Below are 16,753 nucleotides of genomic sequence, written 5' to 3'. Positions count from 1 at the left end.
GCAATCTAAATCAAATTGCCAACCAAGCAGTCATCAATGTACCGTAAGTAAAGCAGGATGAGTTCATTGGTTCATCCCTGCCTTTTGCCTTCATCAGCAAATTCCAGTCCAATGTGTACACTATGCTTTACATCAGTAGGGCATGCATGCGCTGTTAAGAGCGACTACAGTTCCATTTGATGGTTAGTACGAGCCGGAATTTACAGTGGCCTCTGAACCTTTCAGGAGGATCGGCTGACCCGATAACCCGATAACCCTTGGATTGTTCAAGGGCTCACTGGTGCTGGGCACCTGTGTTGCTTGCCGTCCGACCAGTCGCAAGGCACCTGCGACACCTCAAAAGCAGGTCCCACCGAGATTTGAACTCGGATCGCTGGATTCAGAGTCCAGAGTGCTAACCATTACACCATGGCACCGTCGCATGGCTTCCAGAGACAGCTGTCGAACACGGTCTTACATGCCATCAACATGTATGGTTGTTACTGTGCACACAACAAGAGACGGTAGGCACTAAGAAATACCAGTGAAACAGACGACCGCATGAAAAAGCAACTTTAACTGGCTGTCTAAAGTAACGTGGTCAGCTACGAGGGCTGAGGCTGAGAGCAGCATGTTCATTCTTTGCTGAGAGCAACACGTGCAAAAAGCAGGAGTCAGAGGCCACACAAACGGCACCGTCTCAGTTTAGCGTGTCAGGCACGCCCGCCGTACTACGAGCACAGTGTTTTATTGTCTTCATGCCGCCTGCCGTGTAAAGACTTGATGAGTAATCTCTGTCAGCATCATGTGGCAGACAACAGTGGCAGGGAAAAGCACGTCATGTCAGAAGTGGGATTCGAACCCACGCCTCCAGGGGAGACTGCGACCTGAACGCAGCGCCTTAGACCGCTCGGCCATCCTGACTAGATGGGCAGCACGGTCACAGGGCGCGGCACGCCGACACGGTCACGTAACAAACCTTTTGGCTCCATTCAGGGTGCAGACTGCTACTGTTTTCACCTGGCAACAACAAGAACAACCTTTTGGGCTGGAGGACGAAGACATCGCTCCTTGCAGTGGGGAGGAAGACTAATGGAAGGCCAAAGCAGTTTCTACAAAAATCCAGTTGCAGGTACCTGGCTTTGCTCATGTGTACAACTTGAGTACCAATTGCTCTGCTGATATTACTAGTCCTTTAGTTTGTGAACACAGCTTTGGCTTAGCTGAGGTTTCTGGTCGCTTGGACTTGAGCTCAGTCCTGTTACAGAGCAGTATCTATCGCAACAGTAGGTAGGCTGAAGTCAAGTGAGAAACATGTTCACAACTGCGTGCGCAACCTTCAAGCTGGTTCCATGGTGTAATGGTGAGCACTCTGGACTTTGAATCCAGTGATCCGAGTTCAAATCTCGGTGGGACTGCGAAGATGTTAGATGTTTGTACAGCACACTGTCTTGTTTGAGTGGCAGTTGCAATATTGCCTCCTCTTTGTCATACGCTAAATTGAGACTTCTGAAATGCTTTGTTTCGGACTTGGTTCCAGAATGCGTTCCTGCAGCTTCACGACCGTCCCACACCTACTCCTTACGACTGGCCACTTTCTGATAAGTGCGGCAATCTCCACTGGAAACAACAGCAACGCATCAAAGTGTTTCCGCCCAGTTTCGAACTGGGGACCTTTCGCGTGTGAGGCGAACGTGATAACCACTACACTACGGAAACCGGTGCTTTGGTCACAGTTGGTCGATGATTCATGTCATGCGCTCGATCCCCGGTGAGTCTTGATGCTGCGCAGCGGTGTAGTCCAGTTTCCTGTTGTGGCTATTTTCAGATTTTTCCCCCACCCAGCTTTGTGCACAGCCATCCTGAAGGAAGCCCCCGTAAGCGCCACCGCCCTCATCAACACATACAGTCTGCTCACACAGATATTTGAGAGCATCGTGAAAGACTGCGTATGTGTTTAATACACAACGAAGGCACGAAAAGCCATCAAGAGGAGACGAATGCACCAGCCCTCAGTTGCTCTTATTATGTGACAACGATCAATATCTAACACAAGAAAGAGTTCAACCCAACTGCTTGGCACCGGCTGCGACCCTGCCTCCCACAATGCGCTTTTGTGGGCTCTTCAGTAAAGGGGGAACTAAGGCTCCGGACCTGCTGTGTGTCGTATATTGGACCCCATAGTTGGCCATGCCTCCCTCGGAATGTCTGCACTGTCCTGGTAAAGACAGGAAGACCGCGGCCGTGTGCCAGGGGCCACAAGGGCACGCGTCCTCGTTAGTATAGTGGACAGTATCTCCGCCTGTCACGCGGAAGACCGGGGTTCGATTCCCCGACGGGGAGACTTATGCTTCCTACCAGCAGCTAATTGTTTTACCCACAAGGACAGGGGCTTCAAGCTCGTGCTGCTCTCCAGCCGAGGTGAGCTGAGGAAGGGTTAACCTTCCCTACTACAATGGAGGCAATCTAAATCAAATTGCCAACCAAGCAGTCATCAATGTACCGTAAGTAAAGCAGGATGAGTTCATTGGTTCATCCCTGCCTTTTGCCTTCATCAGCAAATTCCAGTCCAATGTGTACACTATGCTTTACATCAGTAGGGCATGCATGCGCTGTTAAGAGCGACTACAGTTCCATTTGATGGTTAGTACGAGCCGGAATTTACAGTGGCCTCTGAACCTTTCAGGAGGATCGGCTGACCCGATAACCCGATAACCCTTGGATTGTTCAAGGGCTCACTGGTGCTGGGCACCTGTGTTGCTTGCCGTCCGACCAGTCGCAAGGCACCTGCGACACCTCAAAAGCAGGTCCCACCGAGATTTGAACTCGGATCGCTGGATTCAGAGTCCAGAGTGCTAACCATTACACCATGGCACCGTCGCATGGCTTCCGGAGACAGCTGTCGAACACGGTCTTACATGCCATCAACATGTATGGTTGTTACTGTGCACACAACAAGAGACGGTAGGCACTAAGAAATACCAGTGAAACAGACGACCGCATGAAAAAGCAACTTTAACTGGCTGTCTAAAGTAACGTGGTCAGCTACGAGGGCTGAGGCTGAGAGCAGCATGTTCATTCTTTGCTGAGAGCAACACGTGCAAAAAGCAGGAGTCAGAGGCCACACAAACGGCACCGTCTCAGTTTAGCGTGTCAGGCACGCCCGCCGTACTACGAGCACAGTGTTTTATTGTCTTCATGCCGCCTGCCGTGTAAAGACTTGATGAGTAATCTCTGTCAGCATCATGTGGCAGACAACAGTGGCAGGGAAAAGCACGTCATGTCAGAAGTGGGATTCGAACCCACGCCTCCAGGGGAGACTGCGACCTGAACGCAGCGCCTTAGACCGCTCGGCCATCCTGACTAGATGGGCAGCACGGTCACAGGGCGCGGCACGCCGACACGGTCACGTAACAAACCTTTTGGCTCCATTCAGGGTGCAGACTGCTACTGTTTTCACCTGGCAACAACAAGAACAACCTTTTGGGCTGGAGGACGAAGACATCGCTCCTTGCAGTGGGGAGGAAGACTAATGGAAGGCCAAAGCAGTTTCTACAAAAATCCAGTTGCAGGTACCTGGCTTTGCTCATGTGTACAACTTGAGTACCAATTGCTCTGCTGATATTACTAGTCCTTTAGTTTGTGAACACAGCTTTGGCTTAGCTGAGGTTTCTGGTCGCTTGGACTTGAGCTCAGTCCTGTTACAGAGCAGTATCTATCGCAACAGTAGGTAGGCTGAAGTCAAGTGAGAAACATGTTCACAACTGCGTGCGCAACCTTCAAGCTGGTTCCATGGTGTAATGGTGAGCACTCTGGACTTTGAATCCAGTGATCCGAGTTCAAATCTCGGTGGGACTGCGAAGATGTTAGATGTTTGTACAGCACACTGTCTTGTTTGAGTGGCAGTTGCAATATTGCCTCCTCTTTGTCATACGCTAAATTGAGACTTCTGAAATGCTTTGTTTCGGACTTGGTTCCAGAATGCGTTCCTGCAGCTTCACGACCGTCCCACACCTACTCCTTACGACTGGCCACTTTCTGATAAGTGCGGCAATCTCCACTGGAAACAACAGCAACGCATCAAAGTGTTTCCGCCCAGTTTCGAACTGGGGACCTTTCGCGTGTGAGGCGAACGTGATAACCACTACACTACGGAAACCGGTGCTTTGGTCACAGTTGGTCGATGATTCATGTCATGCGCTCGATCCCCGGTGAGTCTTGATGCTGCGCAGCGGTGTAGTCCAGTTTCCTGTTGTGGCTATTTTCAGATTTTTCCCCCACCCAGCTTTGTGCACAGCCATCCTGAAGGAAGCGCCCGTAAGCGCCACCGCCCTCATCAACACATACAGTCTGCTCACACAGATATTTGAGAGCATCGTGAAAGACTGCGTATGTGTTTAATACACAACGAAGGCACGAAAAGCCATCAAGAGGAGACGAATGCACCAGCCCTCAGTTGCTCTTATTATGTGACAACGATCAATATCTAACACAAGAAAGAGTTCAACCCAACTGCTTGGCACCGGCTGCGACCCTGCCTCCCACAATGCGCTTTTGTGGGCTCTTCAGTAAAGGGGGAACTAAGGCTCCGGACCTGCTGTGTGTCGTATATTGGACCCCATAGTTGGCCATGCCTCCCTCGGAATGTCTGCACTGTCCTGGTAAAGACAGGAAGACCGCGGTCGTGTGCCAGGGGCCACAAGGGCACGCGTCCTCGTTAGTATAGTGGACAGTATCTCCGCCTGTCACGCGGAAGACCGGGGTTCGATTCCCCGACGGGGAGACTTATGCTTCCTACCAGCAGCTAATTGTTTTACCCACAAGGACAGGGGCTTCAAGCTCGTGCTGCTCTCCAGCCGAGGTGAGCTGAGGAAGGGTTAACCTTCCCTACTACAATGGAGGCAATCTAAATCAAATTGCCAACCAAGCAGTCATCAATGTACCGTAAGTAAAGCAGGATGAGTTCATTGGTTCATCCCTGCCTTTTGCCTTCATCAGCAAATTCCAGTCCAATGTGTACACTATGCTTTACATCAGTAGGGCATGCATGCGCTGTTAAGAGCGACTACAGTTCCATTTGATGGTTAGTACGAGCCGGAATTTACAGTGGCCTCTGAACCTTTCAGGAGGATCGGCTGACCCGATAACCCTTGGATTGTTCAAGGGCTCACTGGTGCTGGGCACCTGTGTTGCTTGCCGTCCGACCAGTCGCAAGGCACCTGCGACACCTCAAAAGCAGGTCCCACCGAGATTTGAACTCGGATCGCTGGATTCAGAGTCCAGAGTGCTAACCATTACACCATGGCACCGTCGCATGGCTTCCAGAGACAGCTGTCGAACACGGTCTTACATGCCATCAACATGTATGGTTGTTACTGTGCACACAACAAGAGACGGTAGGCACTAAGAAATACCAGTGAAACAGACGACCGCATGAAAAAGCAACTTTAACTGGCTGTCTAAAGTAACGTGGTCAGCTACGAGGGCTGAGGCTGAGAGCAGCATGTTCATTCTTTGCTGAGAGCAACACGTGCAAAAAGCAGGAGTCAGAGGCCACACAAACGGCACCGTCTCAGTTTAGCGTGTCAGGCACGCCCGCCGTACTACGAGCACAGTGTTTTATTGTCTTCATGCCGCCTGCCGTGTAAAGACTTGATGAGTAATCTCTGTCAGCATCATGTGGCAGACAACAGTGGCAGGGAAAAGCACGTCATGTCAGAAGTGGGATTCGAACCCACGCCTCCAGGGGAGACTGCGACCTGAACGCCAGCAGCCGCTGGATCGTCTGTTTAGAATTCTGTAATGTTGAAGATTACGGCCAATGGCATCTCGCTATTCCAACATTCTCCAACATTCTCCAACATTCTGGACCAATCGCGTTGGCGAATTCTTCCCAGCGTTCAACATTTGACCAATGACAGCGCAGCAATGTTAGAGCCGAGGGAGGCGGGGCGAGGGTATCCTTTCGCCATTTCGGGTCACTGTCATTACGTCCGAAATTTTCCACTCGCTACATGTATCGAAATGGTGAGTATCCGTCAACAAAGTGTCGTGTAACACATTTTAAGAGGAAAAATAAATGATTGTACCTCTTGTATGTATACCCACCGTCACATTGACTTATTTAGCGAACTTTGACTGGAAGTTTAATCGATCCAGCGGCCGACATTCATTAGTGTTGTCATTAGCCGGCTGTATCGGTGTAACAACAAGAAAAAATGGAACAATGTAGAACTTCATCTTAACATATAGTTGTTTGATTGCGACAATCGGTTTTGATCTTATGAGTGAAAAACAATGTGTTTAGGCAATATATATCTTATTCTTCTTGTAATGGTAGCAAGTAGCACTGTTACCGCAGCAGTACTGTCCCATTCATAGGCCCCGTTACCACCGCAGTTCTCTGACAGTTCTGCCTTGTTTAACATAATAAAGGCATCAGTGTATCATTTGTCTTCATAAACATCAGGTTAATGTTTGGAAACTGTCCATTGTACTGTGTTCCCTCTGTTATATTGATAGAAAGTCGATTACCGTCCAACATTTCTCTGTACTAGACATTTCACAGCGTTACTTTCAATAAAGAAGTCAGTGCACCATTTACGACCAGCTTTAGAATTGAAGAAATATATCACCCAACACTATGAGAATGTATACATAGTGCAAATAGCCTACTGTAAATGAATGAGCTTTGAGTCCTAATTAAACGTCGAATAAGTTGCAGTGTTTTCTGTTACACTGACAACCATTTTAAGACTCCCCGACGTAAGTGGGCTACTACCATTTTATACAGTCAATGCCTACTACACAAGATAGTGGTACAGTCTATGAGTTACCCAGCTTTCTATTACTACCTTTCTAACTCCTGAAAGAGTTCACCCAACATTGTAATGTTACATACATATATACATACATGTTATAAATCCTGTTAATTCATGTGTTTAAAACTCTACCAATATGTATTATGTGACTTAGTTAAGTTTTTTTCTAATTGTTGTATTACAACAGTACAAAGCCAATGCACCCGATTTAATATAAAGCAATTACTGTATATTACTGTTTTTATGTTTTAATATCTGCATTCATGTTAAAAATAGGCAATGTCTTCCAAGACAAAATCGCACAAGGCAATGTCCGACTCAGAGTGGATGTCCCGTCTGAGAAGGTTTGCCAGCACTGGGTCCTGGCCTGCAGGTGAAGGCAACAGACCTGCTCCCAGGCAGAAGAAATGGTTTGAGCTGTATCAGAGGGTATGAGTTTATTTATGGACCAGTATACAATTTACTCTTCCTATACATTTTACCCATAACTTGTAACAAATACAAAATAAGGTTCATTAGTTAACTAATATAAAATTGGCAAACTTTCTATCAGATCCATAAGCTATACACTGTGATGATTATTCCATAGTCAATCAAATGTGTGATTATTGCTTGTAGATTGAGAAATGTCCGATGCAGACTCATGGACAGAGGTCATTGTTTGGGCAAGAGAGGAAGTGCCAATGTGGATTTCATCAACCAAAGGTAAAACTATTGAGAGTGTTTATCTGAGACAGTGTTTGTTTATGTATGTCGCTACAACAATTAAAACTGTGTCTACTCTGTCTTGGAATAACAGCCATCCACACCAAGTGTTGCTCCGCGGACTGGAGGGCAACCAGCTGCAGCTGTGGGTCAAGTCCAAGGCCCTGTGGGGCAACAGATTGCAGCAGCAGGGGACCCTGTCCAGAGGGTAGCAGCTGGTCCTCTGGTGGGTTCCGTAGCTGTTCAACAGGCTCCACCATCCAGTCCAGCCCAGAGTGCTCCAGTAGTACCAGGACTGAGACCTGAGGGCCAAAAGACACGACCCATTTTGAGTTTGGCAATGGTAATCAGACAATTAATACAATGCATAAACTGACCCCTGCTATGAACACAATATTTACCTTTATGTATATTGGACGATAGTTTGACTATAAAGTCCTCAACTTAGCCCTGACAAAGCCCTCTGCTTTGTTGTCTTTCAGTTTACTAAGCCAAGATTTGGTGGAGCGCATGTTGCTGCTGCAAAACCAAATCTTAGCAAAGCCAGAAGAGTAACCAAGGTAAATAAAGATTTTATGCAACGTTTAAGCTTGAGACATAATTGTGGTAAGTAACTAATACTGAATGCTTTACAGACCCAAATCACAGTCACAGACCCTGCTGAGGAAAGTACCAGTGCTCCTTCCAGCACTCCTGTCTCAGTGAGTAATAAAGATTATACTTACTGTTGTAAAGGTGTTATTATACAAACTTTTTATAAAGATATTAAAAACCTTTAAATCCACTTGAGCGGAAATTACATTTTAAAGCAGTAACAATATCATTATAGTTTTTTATATGGAGTGCTTGTATAATTTCACAGATTTAATGCTGTGGTGAATTGCTTGTAGTTTTTACTAATCTGAATATAACTCCTGCTGTGTGTCTCAAGGCTTCAACTTCTCAAGCAGAGAGCCAGGCGCCAGCACCTGTCCCCAGTCCAGCACCTGTCCCCAGTCCAGCACCTGTCCCCAGTCCAGCACCTGTCCCCAGTCCAGCAGCTGTGGTTGCCACTGTGTCTGTAAGTAATTTAACATTTTTACATCATTTACATCAGGAGTCTCTTAAACCAATATAAACTATATTCTGCTTTTTTTATTTTAAAGTCTGCTGCTGACACTAGGACAGAAGCACCAGCTTCAACCTCCCCCCTGCCCCGTTTGTGGTCAGAAGGTTTGCCGCCCGAAGACCACAAATGGATTGAAAAATCTATCCTGAGGACGGGGCCAAAAGGGAGACTGCAGCTTCAGGACCATCTGAAGCTGTGGCACTTTCCACCTCAGCCGAGTCACCTGTACAACCAGGCTCCAGCACCAGACCGCTTCTTTGCCCATCCACTGTTTGTATGGATGCCATACAAGTTGTGGAAGGTGAAAGTGGTCTGTCCTAATGCAGCCTGTCAACAGCACCAACTCACAGGAGCAGGGCTGCATAAGAGGGCACGGCGGGTCCTTGACGTGGACAGGACCTACAATATGGTGACAGAGACACTGACCTGCACCAAATGTAGAGCCACCCACGTGTCTTGGAGCCAAACTGTCCTCAGGCAGCTGGACTTGGCTCACAGGTCTGAATTCCGGGTGATCCTGACCCAGAAGTAAGTATTAAATCTTTTCTCTCTTGCCTTGTCAACAGAATTATGTAAAACAATTCCACTGATACACCTGTCTTTGACTTAGATATGCCTGTGACATCCGGGTGATCCGCTTCCTGCGGGAGAGAGGTCTGGGTAACAGTCCAACACGGGTTGTTAAGCAGCTGATGGAAAACCACTCTGAGGAGTGGCTGCATCGGGTTGCCAGGTACACCACAGAGTGTGTGGACTTTCAGCAGCGCCCCGGACTGCTGCCCATGACTTTCCCTGAGCCCCCTGAGCCTTCTGTGGTGCCAAGCTGCAAGTGGCTCCTGTCTGTCTACAGCCAGGACATCTTGACAAGGCTCGAGGACATCAAGGCCAGGATAACATCCACCTTTGGCACAATTTTAAAGATGGACTCGACCAAAAAGGTTTAAATTGTTTTCACATTCTTTAATACAGAAACTGATATTATTAACTACTCACAGTAAATTAATATTCATGAAAATAATCACTTTTTTACTTCTTTTTTTCCCTTCAGATCACCAAGAAGCTTGCCGGCACGGCTAAAGGGACAGCTCTCTGGCTCACCTCCGTGGGGAATGAGCATGGTCAGATTCTGATCAGTGTGCTGACCGCTCAGGAGGGAGCTGGCCTGGACATGATGGCAGCAGACCTGGTACAGCGTTACCAGAAAGCTGGTGTCCATCCCCCTGTTGCCCTGTATGTGGACTGTGGCTGCTGCTCCAACGCTGGGGAGACCAAGCTGGAGGCCAGATTCGGTGGGTGGCCTGACCTCATCGTCAGGCTCGATATCTGGCACTTCATGCGCAGAATTGCCCTGGGATGCGCAACAGATGCTCATCAGTTGTACCCGGTCTTTATGTCACGCCTGTCAGCGTGCATATTTGAGTGGGATGCAGCTGATTTAGCTCTGTTGCGCGAAGCAAAAAAACAGCAGCTTCAGTCCCAGGGCATGGCAGTCACAGATCAGGACATCAACAGGCATCTGTCCAGGGGGGAGCTGGCCCTCCATTGTCGGAGGAGAACCCGGGGTGAAGAGGCCACCACCCAGATGCTGGAGGAGCTGCTGCAGGGGCTGACGGGGACCAGTGGCAACGACTCTCTTGGAGTTCCCCTGTTTGACATGGACAGGATGGAGCACATCTGGCATGTCCAAAGCAAGCACATCAAATGCATCCAGGACCCGCCAGGTGTGTCTCTCTACACAAAAACAGGGGAGCTCACTAAGGGAGGTGTGCGGTTGCCCACATTCAGGTGCGCCAGGGGCTCTACATCTTTGGAGTCCTTTCATTTGCACCTCAACCGCTTCATCCCAGGTTTGTGTCTGTAATATACAGTATGTTTGTTAATGTGTTATTTAGTCCAGCAATAGCACAAATTGTAATAGTCATTAATGTATTTTATTACCAAGTGTTTTAAGAAGTGCTGTTTAAACAAAATGTTACTTACTTACTTACTTACCTACTTACTTACTTATTTACTTCTAGGAACCAGTGCCAACAGCCTGAATTTTCAGGTTTACTTGCTTGAAGGACTCCATAGGTGGAACCAGGACCGTGGTAGTGCTGCCCTGTCGGCTGGACCATCTGCTTTCCGCAGCTACTCGGGTGACCTGCTTCACTGTGTGAACAGGAACTATGAGAAGCTGTTTGGCAGGAAGGTGGTCCCAGAGTTCTGTCCACCCTCCCCTTACACTGGTTAGCATTATTTTAATAAATTCAAAATTCAACTCATTATGAAAAAAATAATTTGCACAACTTTGTTAATGATCCATCTTACCTCTGTTGTTTCAGGAGAGCTCATAGGGCTGCAGTATCTGTTCCGGCAGACTGGTCAGGCACTGCAGGATATGCACCCTGATTCGGAGGAGACTGCTCAGATGGTGGAGGAGCATAATGTGGAGGACAATGAGGAGGAAGATGAGGGGTTTGCCGAAGCAGCAGAGGACCCAACAGTGCTGGACCAGGAAGCTCTCCATGCCCCTGCCACTCTGACTCCTGGCCTGAGCTCTAGTGTGTCCACAGCTCAGCTCACCTCCTCCACAACAGCTCCTTGCAGTTCCTCCAGCCAAGCTTCGAGCACCTCCTTCATCCCAGCTCCTAGCACCTCCTTCGGGACAGCTCCCAGCCCACTGGCCATAGCTCCCTGTAAGGCTTAAAAAATAAATCTTAGTATTATTGAAATTATGATATGGCTAGGTGCAGTGCAGTGAAAATAAGAATTATGTTGCAATCATGATAATGATTCCTCACTATTTTTGCAGCACATCGCAGTTGTTAAATTTGTAATATTGATGGCTGTTTTTTTCATATTGTGCATCACTAGCTCCTGGCCCATCTGCAGTAGCCTCTGCTTCGTCATCTCTGGTCTCAACTTCATCCTCTGAGACTGGAGTTGATATGCAGCCTCATGATGATGATGTGGTAAGTGTCAGTGTGTTAAAAGTTATGCACCTATATTTCATTCAATGAAGAACAACATAAATGTGTCGGTAAAGGTCCCTGTAATTGAAGGATTTACATTAATACTTTCAAAAATATTTCATATTTTGAACAGGCTGTGGACGAGCAGAATGTCCCTGGCTACCAGAACGTGGACAGACTCGCTGAGTTTTTGGTGGAGCTTCGGAGTCAGACGTCCCTGTGTCTCACCAACCAGCAGGCCAGCACCATCAAAGGCCTGTGGGACAGCCTCAACGAGCGGGACAGGCAGCGGGTGGTATATGCTGCTCGACACCAGGACAGGCTCCTGACTGGAAGGTTTAGAACACCGAAGAAGCCCTCAACCACGCCTGGTGTGGAGAGCACTGCCCGCTGCCTGTTAGGTGCAAGTAGCGCGCCTGCTCAGTGGCCTAACTGCTGTCGGTTGGTGGAGAACATTTTCATTCGACTCTGCAGCATTCACCAAGGCCCAGTGAGGAGAGGGAAGACAGCTGTCTCGAGGTGGTCCCTTATCTTGAGGGATTACCACAGGATAAGGCAGCTGGTGCTAGGGAACTCTCTGGTGATGCAGCAGACAGCCATTCAGCTGGTGGAGGTCAACCAGAACACCCTGATCCAGTGGTTCAACTCCAGGCAGAAGAGACAGGAACTGTCTGTGCTGCTTCAGGGTGCCGTCCTACCTCCAGCCATCTCTGAATCTGCAGAGCCTCTTCAGGAGGCAAGAGTGCTAGCTGCTCAGCCTGCACCAGCGCAGCAGGAGCACCAGTACTGGCTGCCAGAGAGCACAGCTGGTCAGGCACAGCAGAGGCAGAGGGGTCCTAGTCAGGTCCCCCGCACCATCTTACCGAAAACACCGGGCAAGAGGCCTCTGTTTGCCGGCCCCCCAGCACCAGCACCCAGTCTGACAACCCAGTTTGTCTCTCCACCTGGACAAAATGTCAGACTAATACAAGTGCCAGTTATATATCCTGTGGCAGTTTTCCCTCAGACAGGTGCAGCTACAAGCCAAGAAGAAGCCCCACCCAAGAGGCCATACAGGAGGACGGTGGAGGCTAACACCTGCAAAAAGTGTGGCCAGTTCAGGAATGCCGAAACTGGCCACAGCCAGTACTATGGCAAAGTGTACTGCCCTGAGTTTGAGACCCTCACCAAACAGCAGTGGCTGGAGGAAATGAGGAAGAAATTCCAGAAGTAGGCTGATCTTGTAAATAATAACTAAAATGGCACACTAAATTAAAACTGTAAAAATTGTATATAGTTGTAAGTATTTATGTTTATTTTTGTTGTTTTGTAAGTTATGATAGTGTGCAATAAATTGTTATATTTTCTACAAACAAACACAACTACAGAAAATGTGTCTTTATTGAAAATTGAAGTAAACAACACAAAAAAACATTGACAATGATGTTTACAACAATCACCAACAGTAACATGGTGCATAATTTACGGGTAAATAGTCTGAAGATAAAACATGCAAAATAATCTGCTTTGACACAGAAAAATAAAGATGCTAAGAGGAGGCATTTTCAGTTCCATGTTGAAGGTGGTCTCCAGCAGACATGAGAAAAAGTCCTCTATGAAGGTCTAGGGTTGGGGAACTGCTATTCAAGTCTTGTGATGAGGCAGCTTCCATTCCTGCAGAAAGAGGAAAGAAGTAAAAATGAATTATTTACTGTAATGAAAATATTCAGAATTTTAAAAAGTATTCACAATTGTATTCACAGTTCAGAAGAGGATTAGGGCCACTGAAAAAAAAAATTAAGTTCAACATTTTTTTTTAAATTCTTCTTTTAAATTAAAGTCAGAATTCTGAGATTAAAGTCAGAATTCTGACTTTAATCTCATAATAATAATTTTTTCAGTGGCTCTAATCCTCTTCCGTATCACAGTGATACATAATAATGCTTTCTAAAACATCAGCTGTACGTAATTATTTACACTCATTTAATGAGGTTTCCTTGCGCGCACTCAGTGACCTATTTTCTGAATGGGGGAACCCCTTTGCCCTTCGACCCGAAAGCAAGGTCCATATAAGGCAATGTGCGTCACACAGCAGAGAGTCATACTGCGGTCTCAGCTTCCTTCAGGTTCGTCGGTTCGTATCCCGCACGCGGCGCATACAAAGTATCAAAGTTTACTAGTTTTCGAGGAAATCACTTTTTAACACTTTAATTGCGGGGAAACGGCCGAATTTTTCGTTCCTTTCTCTTTTTCTCGTTTTTCTTCTCTTTTCTTCCCTTTTTCTTCTCCCCCCTCCTCCCCCCTTCTCCCCCTTCTTAGATGGCCGATTGTTCCCCAGCTTGAACGCAGCGCCTTAGACCGCTCGGCCATCCTGACTAGATGGGCAGCGCGGTCACAGGGCGCGGCACGCCGACACGGTCACGTAACAAACCTTTTGGCTCCATTCAGGGTGCAGACTGCTACTGTTTTCACCTGGCAACAACAAGAACAACCTTTTGGGCTGGAGGACGAAGACATCGCTCCTTGCAGTGGGGAGGAAGACTAATGGAAGGCCAAAGCAGTTTCTACAAAAATCCAGTTGCAGGTACCTGGCTTTGCTCATGTGTACAACTTGAGTACCAATTGCTCTGCTGATATTACTAGTCCTTTAGTTTGTGAACACAGCTTTGGCTTAGCTGAGGTTTCTGGTCGCTTGGACTTGAGCTCAGTCCTGTTACAGAGCAGTATCTATCGCAACAGTAGGTAGGCTGAAGTCAAGTGAGAAACATGTTCACAACTGCGTGCGCAACCTTCAAGCTGGTTCCATGGTGTAATGGTGAGCACTCTGGACTTTGAATCCAGTGATCCGAGTTCAAATCTCGGTGGGACTGCGAAGATGTTAGATGTTTGTACAGCACACTGTCTTGTTTGAGTGGCAGTTGCAATATTGCCTCCTCTTTGTCATACGCTAAATTGAGACTTCTGAAATGCTTTGTTTCGGACTTGGTTCCAGAATGCGTTCCTGCAGCTTCACGACCGTCCCACACCTACTCCTTACGACTGGCCACTTTCTGATAAGTGCGGCAATCTCCACTGGAAACAACAGCAACGCATCAAAGTGTTTCCGCCCAGTTTCGAACTGGGGACCTTTCGCGTGTGAGGCGAACGTGATAACCACTACACTACGGAAACCGGTGCTTTCGTCACAGTTGGTCGATGATTCATGTCATGCGCTCGATCCCCGGTGAGTCTTGATGCTGCGCAGCGGTGTAGTCCAGTTTCCTGTTGTGGCTATTTTCAGATTTTTCCCCCACCCAGCTTTGTGCACAGCCATCCTGAAGGAAGCGCCCGTAAGCGCCACCGCCCTCATCAACACATACAGTCTGCTCACACAGATATTTGAGAGCATCGTGAAAGACTGCGTATGTGTTTCATACACAACGAAGGCACGAAAAGCCATCAAGAGGAGACGAATGCACCAGCCCTCAGTTGCTCTTATTATGTGACAACGATCAATATCTAACACAAGAAAGAGTTCAACCCAACTGCTTGGCACCGGCTGCGACCCTGCCTCCCACAATGCGCTTTTGTGGGCTCTTCAGTAAAGGGGGAACTAAGGCTCCGGACCTGCTGTGTGTCGTATATTGGACCCCATAGTTGGCCATGCCTCCCTCGGAATGTCTGCACTGTCCTGGTAAAGACAGGAAGACCGCGGTCGTGTGCCAGGGACCACAAGGGCACGCGTCCTCGTTAGTATAGTGGACAGTATCTCCGCCTGTCACGCGGAAGACCGGGGTTCGATTCCCCGACGGGGAGACTTATGCTTCCTACCAGCAGCTAATTGTTTTACCCACAAGGACAGGGGCTTCAAGCTCGTGCTGCTCTCCAGCCGAGGTGAGCTGAGGAAGGGTTAACCTTCCCTACTACAATGGAGGCAATCTAAATCAAATTGCCAACCAAGCAGTCATCAATGTACCGTAAGTAAAGCAGGATGAGTTCATTGGTTCATCCCTGCCTTTTGCCTTCATCAGCAAATTCCAGTCCAATGTGTACACTATGCTTTACATCAGTAGGGCATGCATGCGCTGTTAAGAGCGACTACAGTTCCATTTGATGGTTAGTACGAGCCGGAATTTACAGTGGCCTCTGAACCTTTCAGGAGGATCGGCTGACCCGATAACCCTTGGATTGTTCAAGGGCTCACTGGTGCTGGGCACCTGTGTTGCTTGCCGTCCGACCAGTCGCAAGGCACCTGCGACACCTCAAAAGCAGGTCCCACCGAGATTTGAACTCGGATCGCTGGATTCAGAGTCCAGAGTGCTAACCATTACACCATGGCACCGTCGCATGGCTTCCAGAGACAGCTGTCGAACACGGTCTTACATGCCATCAACATGTATGGTTGTTACTGTGCACACAACAAGAGACGGTAGGCACTAAGAAATACCAGTGAAACAGACGACCGCATGAAAAAGCAACTTTAACTGGCTGTCTAAAGTAACGTGGTCAGCTACGAGGGCTGAGGCTGAGAGCAGCATGTTCATTCTTTGCTGAGAGCAACACGTGCAAAAAGCAGGAGTCAGAGGCCACACAAACGGCACCGTCTCAGTTTAGCGTGTCAGGCACGCCCGCCGTACTACGAGCACAGTGTTTTATTGTCTTCATGCCGCCTGCCGTGTAAAGACTTGATGAGTAATCTCTGTCAGCATCATGTGGCAGACAACAGTGGCAGGGAAAAGCACGTCATGTCAGAAGTGGGATTCGAACCCACGCCTCCAGGGGAGACTGCGACCTGAACGCCAGCAGCCGCTGGATCGTCTGTTTAGAATTCTGTAATGTTGAAGATTACGGCCAATGGCATCTCGCTATTCCAACATTCTCCAACATTCTCCAACATTCTGGACCAATCGCGTTGGCGAATTCTTCCCAGCGTTCAACATTTGACCAATGACAGCGCAGCAATGTTAGAGCCGAGGGAGGCGGGGCGAGGGTATCCTTTCGCCATTTCGGGTCACTGTCATTACGTCCGAAATTTTCCACTCGCTACATGTATCGAAATGGTGAGTATCCGTCAACAAAGTGTCGTGTAACACATTTTAAGAGGAAAAATAAATGATTGTACCTCTTGTATGTATACCCACCGTCACATTGACTTATTTAGCGAACTTTGACTGGAAGTTTAATCGATCCAGCGGCCGACATTCATTAGTGTTGTCATTAGCCGGCTG

At 48.0% G+C, this 16,753-nt stretch overlaps 1 protein-coding gene, 2 long non-coding RNA genes and 15 other non-coding genes across 18 annotated transcripts; 7 read left to right on the top strand and 11 right to left on the bottom strand.

Moving 5' to 3' along the window:
- The first annotated feature begins 17 nt into the window (after positions 1 to 17).
- On the top strand, positions 18 to 12,928 carry LOC117809861. The gene is made up of 15 exons (XM_034679383.1): positions 18 to 4,923; positions 5,106 to 6,006; positions 7,077 to 7,229; positions 7,419 to 7,505; positions 7,600 to 7,848; positions 7,988 to 8,065; positions 8,141 to 8,206; positions 8,437 to 8,565; positions 8,651 to 9,141; positions 9,224 to 9,551; positions 9,662 to 10,460; positions 10,632 to 10,841; positions 10,938 to 11,291; positions 11,470 to 11,567; positions 11,701 to 12,928. Exons 2-15 carry the CDS (start codon positions 5,782 to 5,784, stop codon positions 12,778 to 12,780), a joined length of 4,347 nt encoding a protein of 1,448 aa, XP_034535274.1. The 5' UTR covers positions 18 to 4,923; positions 5,106 to 5,781; the 3' UTR covers positions 12,781 to 12,928.
- trnaq-cug lies at positions 345 to 416 on the bottom strand. Its single transcript has one exon. It is a non-coding gene; the product is annotated as a tRNA-Gln (tRNA).
- On the bottom strand, positions 821 to 903 carry trnal-cag. Its single transcript has one exon. It is a non-coding gene; the product is annotated as a tRNA-Leu (tRNA).
- On the top strand, positions 1,326 to 1,397 carry trnaq-uug. Its single transcript has one exon. It is a non-coding gene; the product is annotated as a tRNA-Gln (tRNA).
- Positions 1,626 to 1,698, bottom strand: trnav-cac. The gene has a single exon. It is a non-coding gene; the product is annotated as a tRNA-Val (tRNA).
- trnad-guc lies at positions 2,251 to 2,322 on the top strand. Its single transcript has one exon. It is a non-coding gene; the product is annotated as a tRNA-Asp (tRNA).
- trnaq-cug lies at positions 2,785 to 2,856 on the bottom strand. The gene has a single exon. It is a non-coding gene; the product is annotated as a tRNA-Gln (tRNA).
- trnal-cag lies at positions 3,261 to 3,343 on the bottom strand. Its single transcript has one exon. It is a non-coding gene; the product is annotated as a tRNA-Leu (tRNA).
- On the top strand, positions 3,766 to 3,837 carry trnaq-uug. Its single transcript has one exon. It is a non-coding gene; the product is annotated as a tRNA-Gln (tRNA).
- On the bottom strand, positions 4,066 to 4,138 carry trnav-cac. Its single transcript has one exon. It is a non-coding gene; the product is annotated as a tRNA-Val (tRNA).
- On the top strand, positions 4,691 to 4,762 carry trnad-guc. The gene has a single exon. It is a non-coding gene; the product is annotated as a tRNA-Asp (tRNA).
- trnaq-cug lies at positions 5,217 to 5,288 on the bottom strand. Its single transcript has one exon. It is a non-coding gene; the product is annotated as a tRNA-Gln (tRNA).
- On the bottom strand, positions 7,000 to 11,357 carry LOC117809862. Its single transcript, XR_004630633.1, has 4 exons — positions 10,924 to 11,357; positions 10,614 to 10,764; positions 9,040 to 10,468; positions 7,000 to 7,807 (listed from the first exon to the last, which is right to left on the bottom strand). It is a non-coding gene; the product is annotated as an uncharacterized LOC117809862 (long non-coding RNA).
- A 1-nt stretch (position 12,929) lies between the features above and the next one.
- On the bottom strand, positions 12,930 to 16,520 carry LOC117809863. The gene is made up of 2 exons (XR_004630634.1): positions 13,978 to 16,520; positions 12,930 to 13,220 (listed from the first exon to the last, which is right to left on the bottom strand). It is a non-coding gene; the product is annotated as an uncharacterized LOC117809863 (long non-coding RNA).
- On the top strand, positions 14,345 to 14,416 carry trnaq-uug. Its single transcript has one exon. It is a non-coding gene; the product is annotated as a tRNA-Gln (tRNA).
- Positions 14,645 to 14,717, bottom strand: trnav-cac. The gene has a single exon. It is a non-coding gene; the product is annotated as a tRNA-Val (tRNA).
- trnad-guc lies at positions 15,270 to 15,341 on the top strand. Its single transcript has one exon. It is a non-coding gene; the product is annotated as a tRNA-Asp (tRNA).
- Positions 15,796 to 15,867, bottom strand: trnaq-cug. Its single transcript has one exon. It is a non-coding gene; the product is annotated as a tRNA-Gln (tRNA).
- Positions 16,521 to 16,753: the final 233 nt, after the last annotated feature.

This window comes from Notolabrus celidotus, unplaced genomic scaffold, assembly GCF_009762535.1.
Source record: "Notolabrus celidotus isolate fNotCel1 unplaced genomic scaffold, fNotCel1.pri scaffold_501_arrow_ctg1, whole genome shotgun sequence".
Taxonomy (NCBI): Eukaryota; Metazoa; Chordata; class Actinopteri; order Labriformes; family Labridae; genus Notolabrus; species Notolabrus celidotus.
The sequence above is the reverse complement of the archived record's forward strand: the minus strand, read 5'-3'. Positions and strand labels throughout refer to the sequence as shown.

Coding starts and splice junctions, on each gene's coding strand:
- LOC117809861 (XM_034679383.1), top strand. CDS start 5,782: ATGTTGAAGATTACGGCCAATGGCATCTCGCTATTCCAACATTCTCCA. Junction 8,066..8,140: donor AAGCCAGAAGAGTAACCAAG/GTAAATAAAGAT, acceptor AATGCTTTACAG/ACCCAAATCACAGTCACAGA. Junction 8,566..8,650: donor CTGTGGTTGCCACTGTGTCT/GTAAGTAATTTA, acceptor TTTATTTTAAAG/TCTGCTGCTGACACTAGGAC.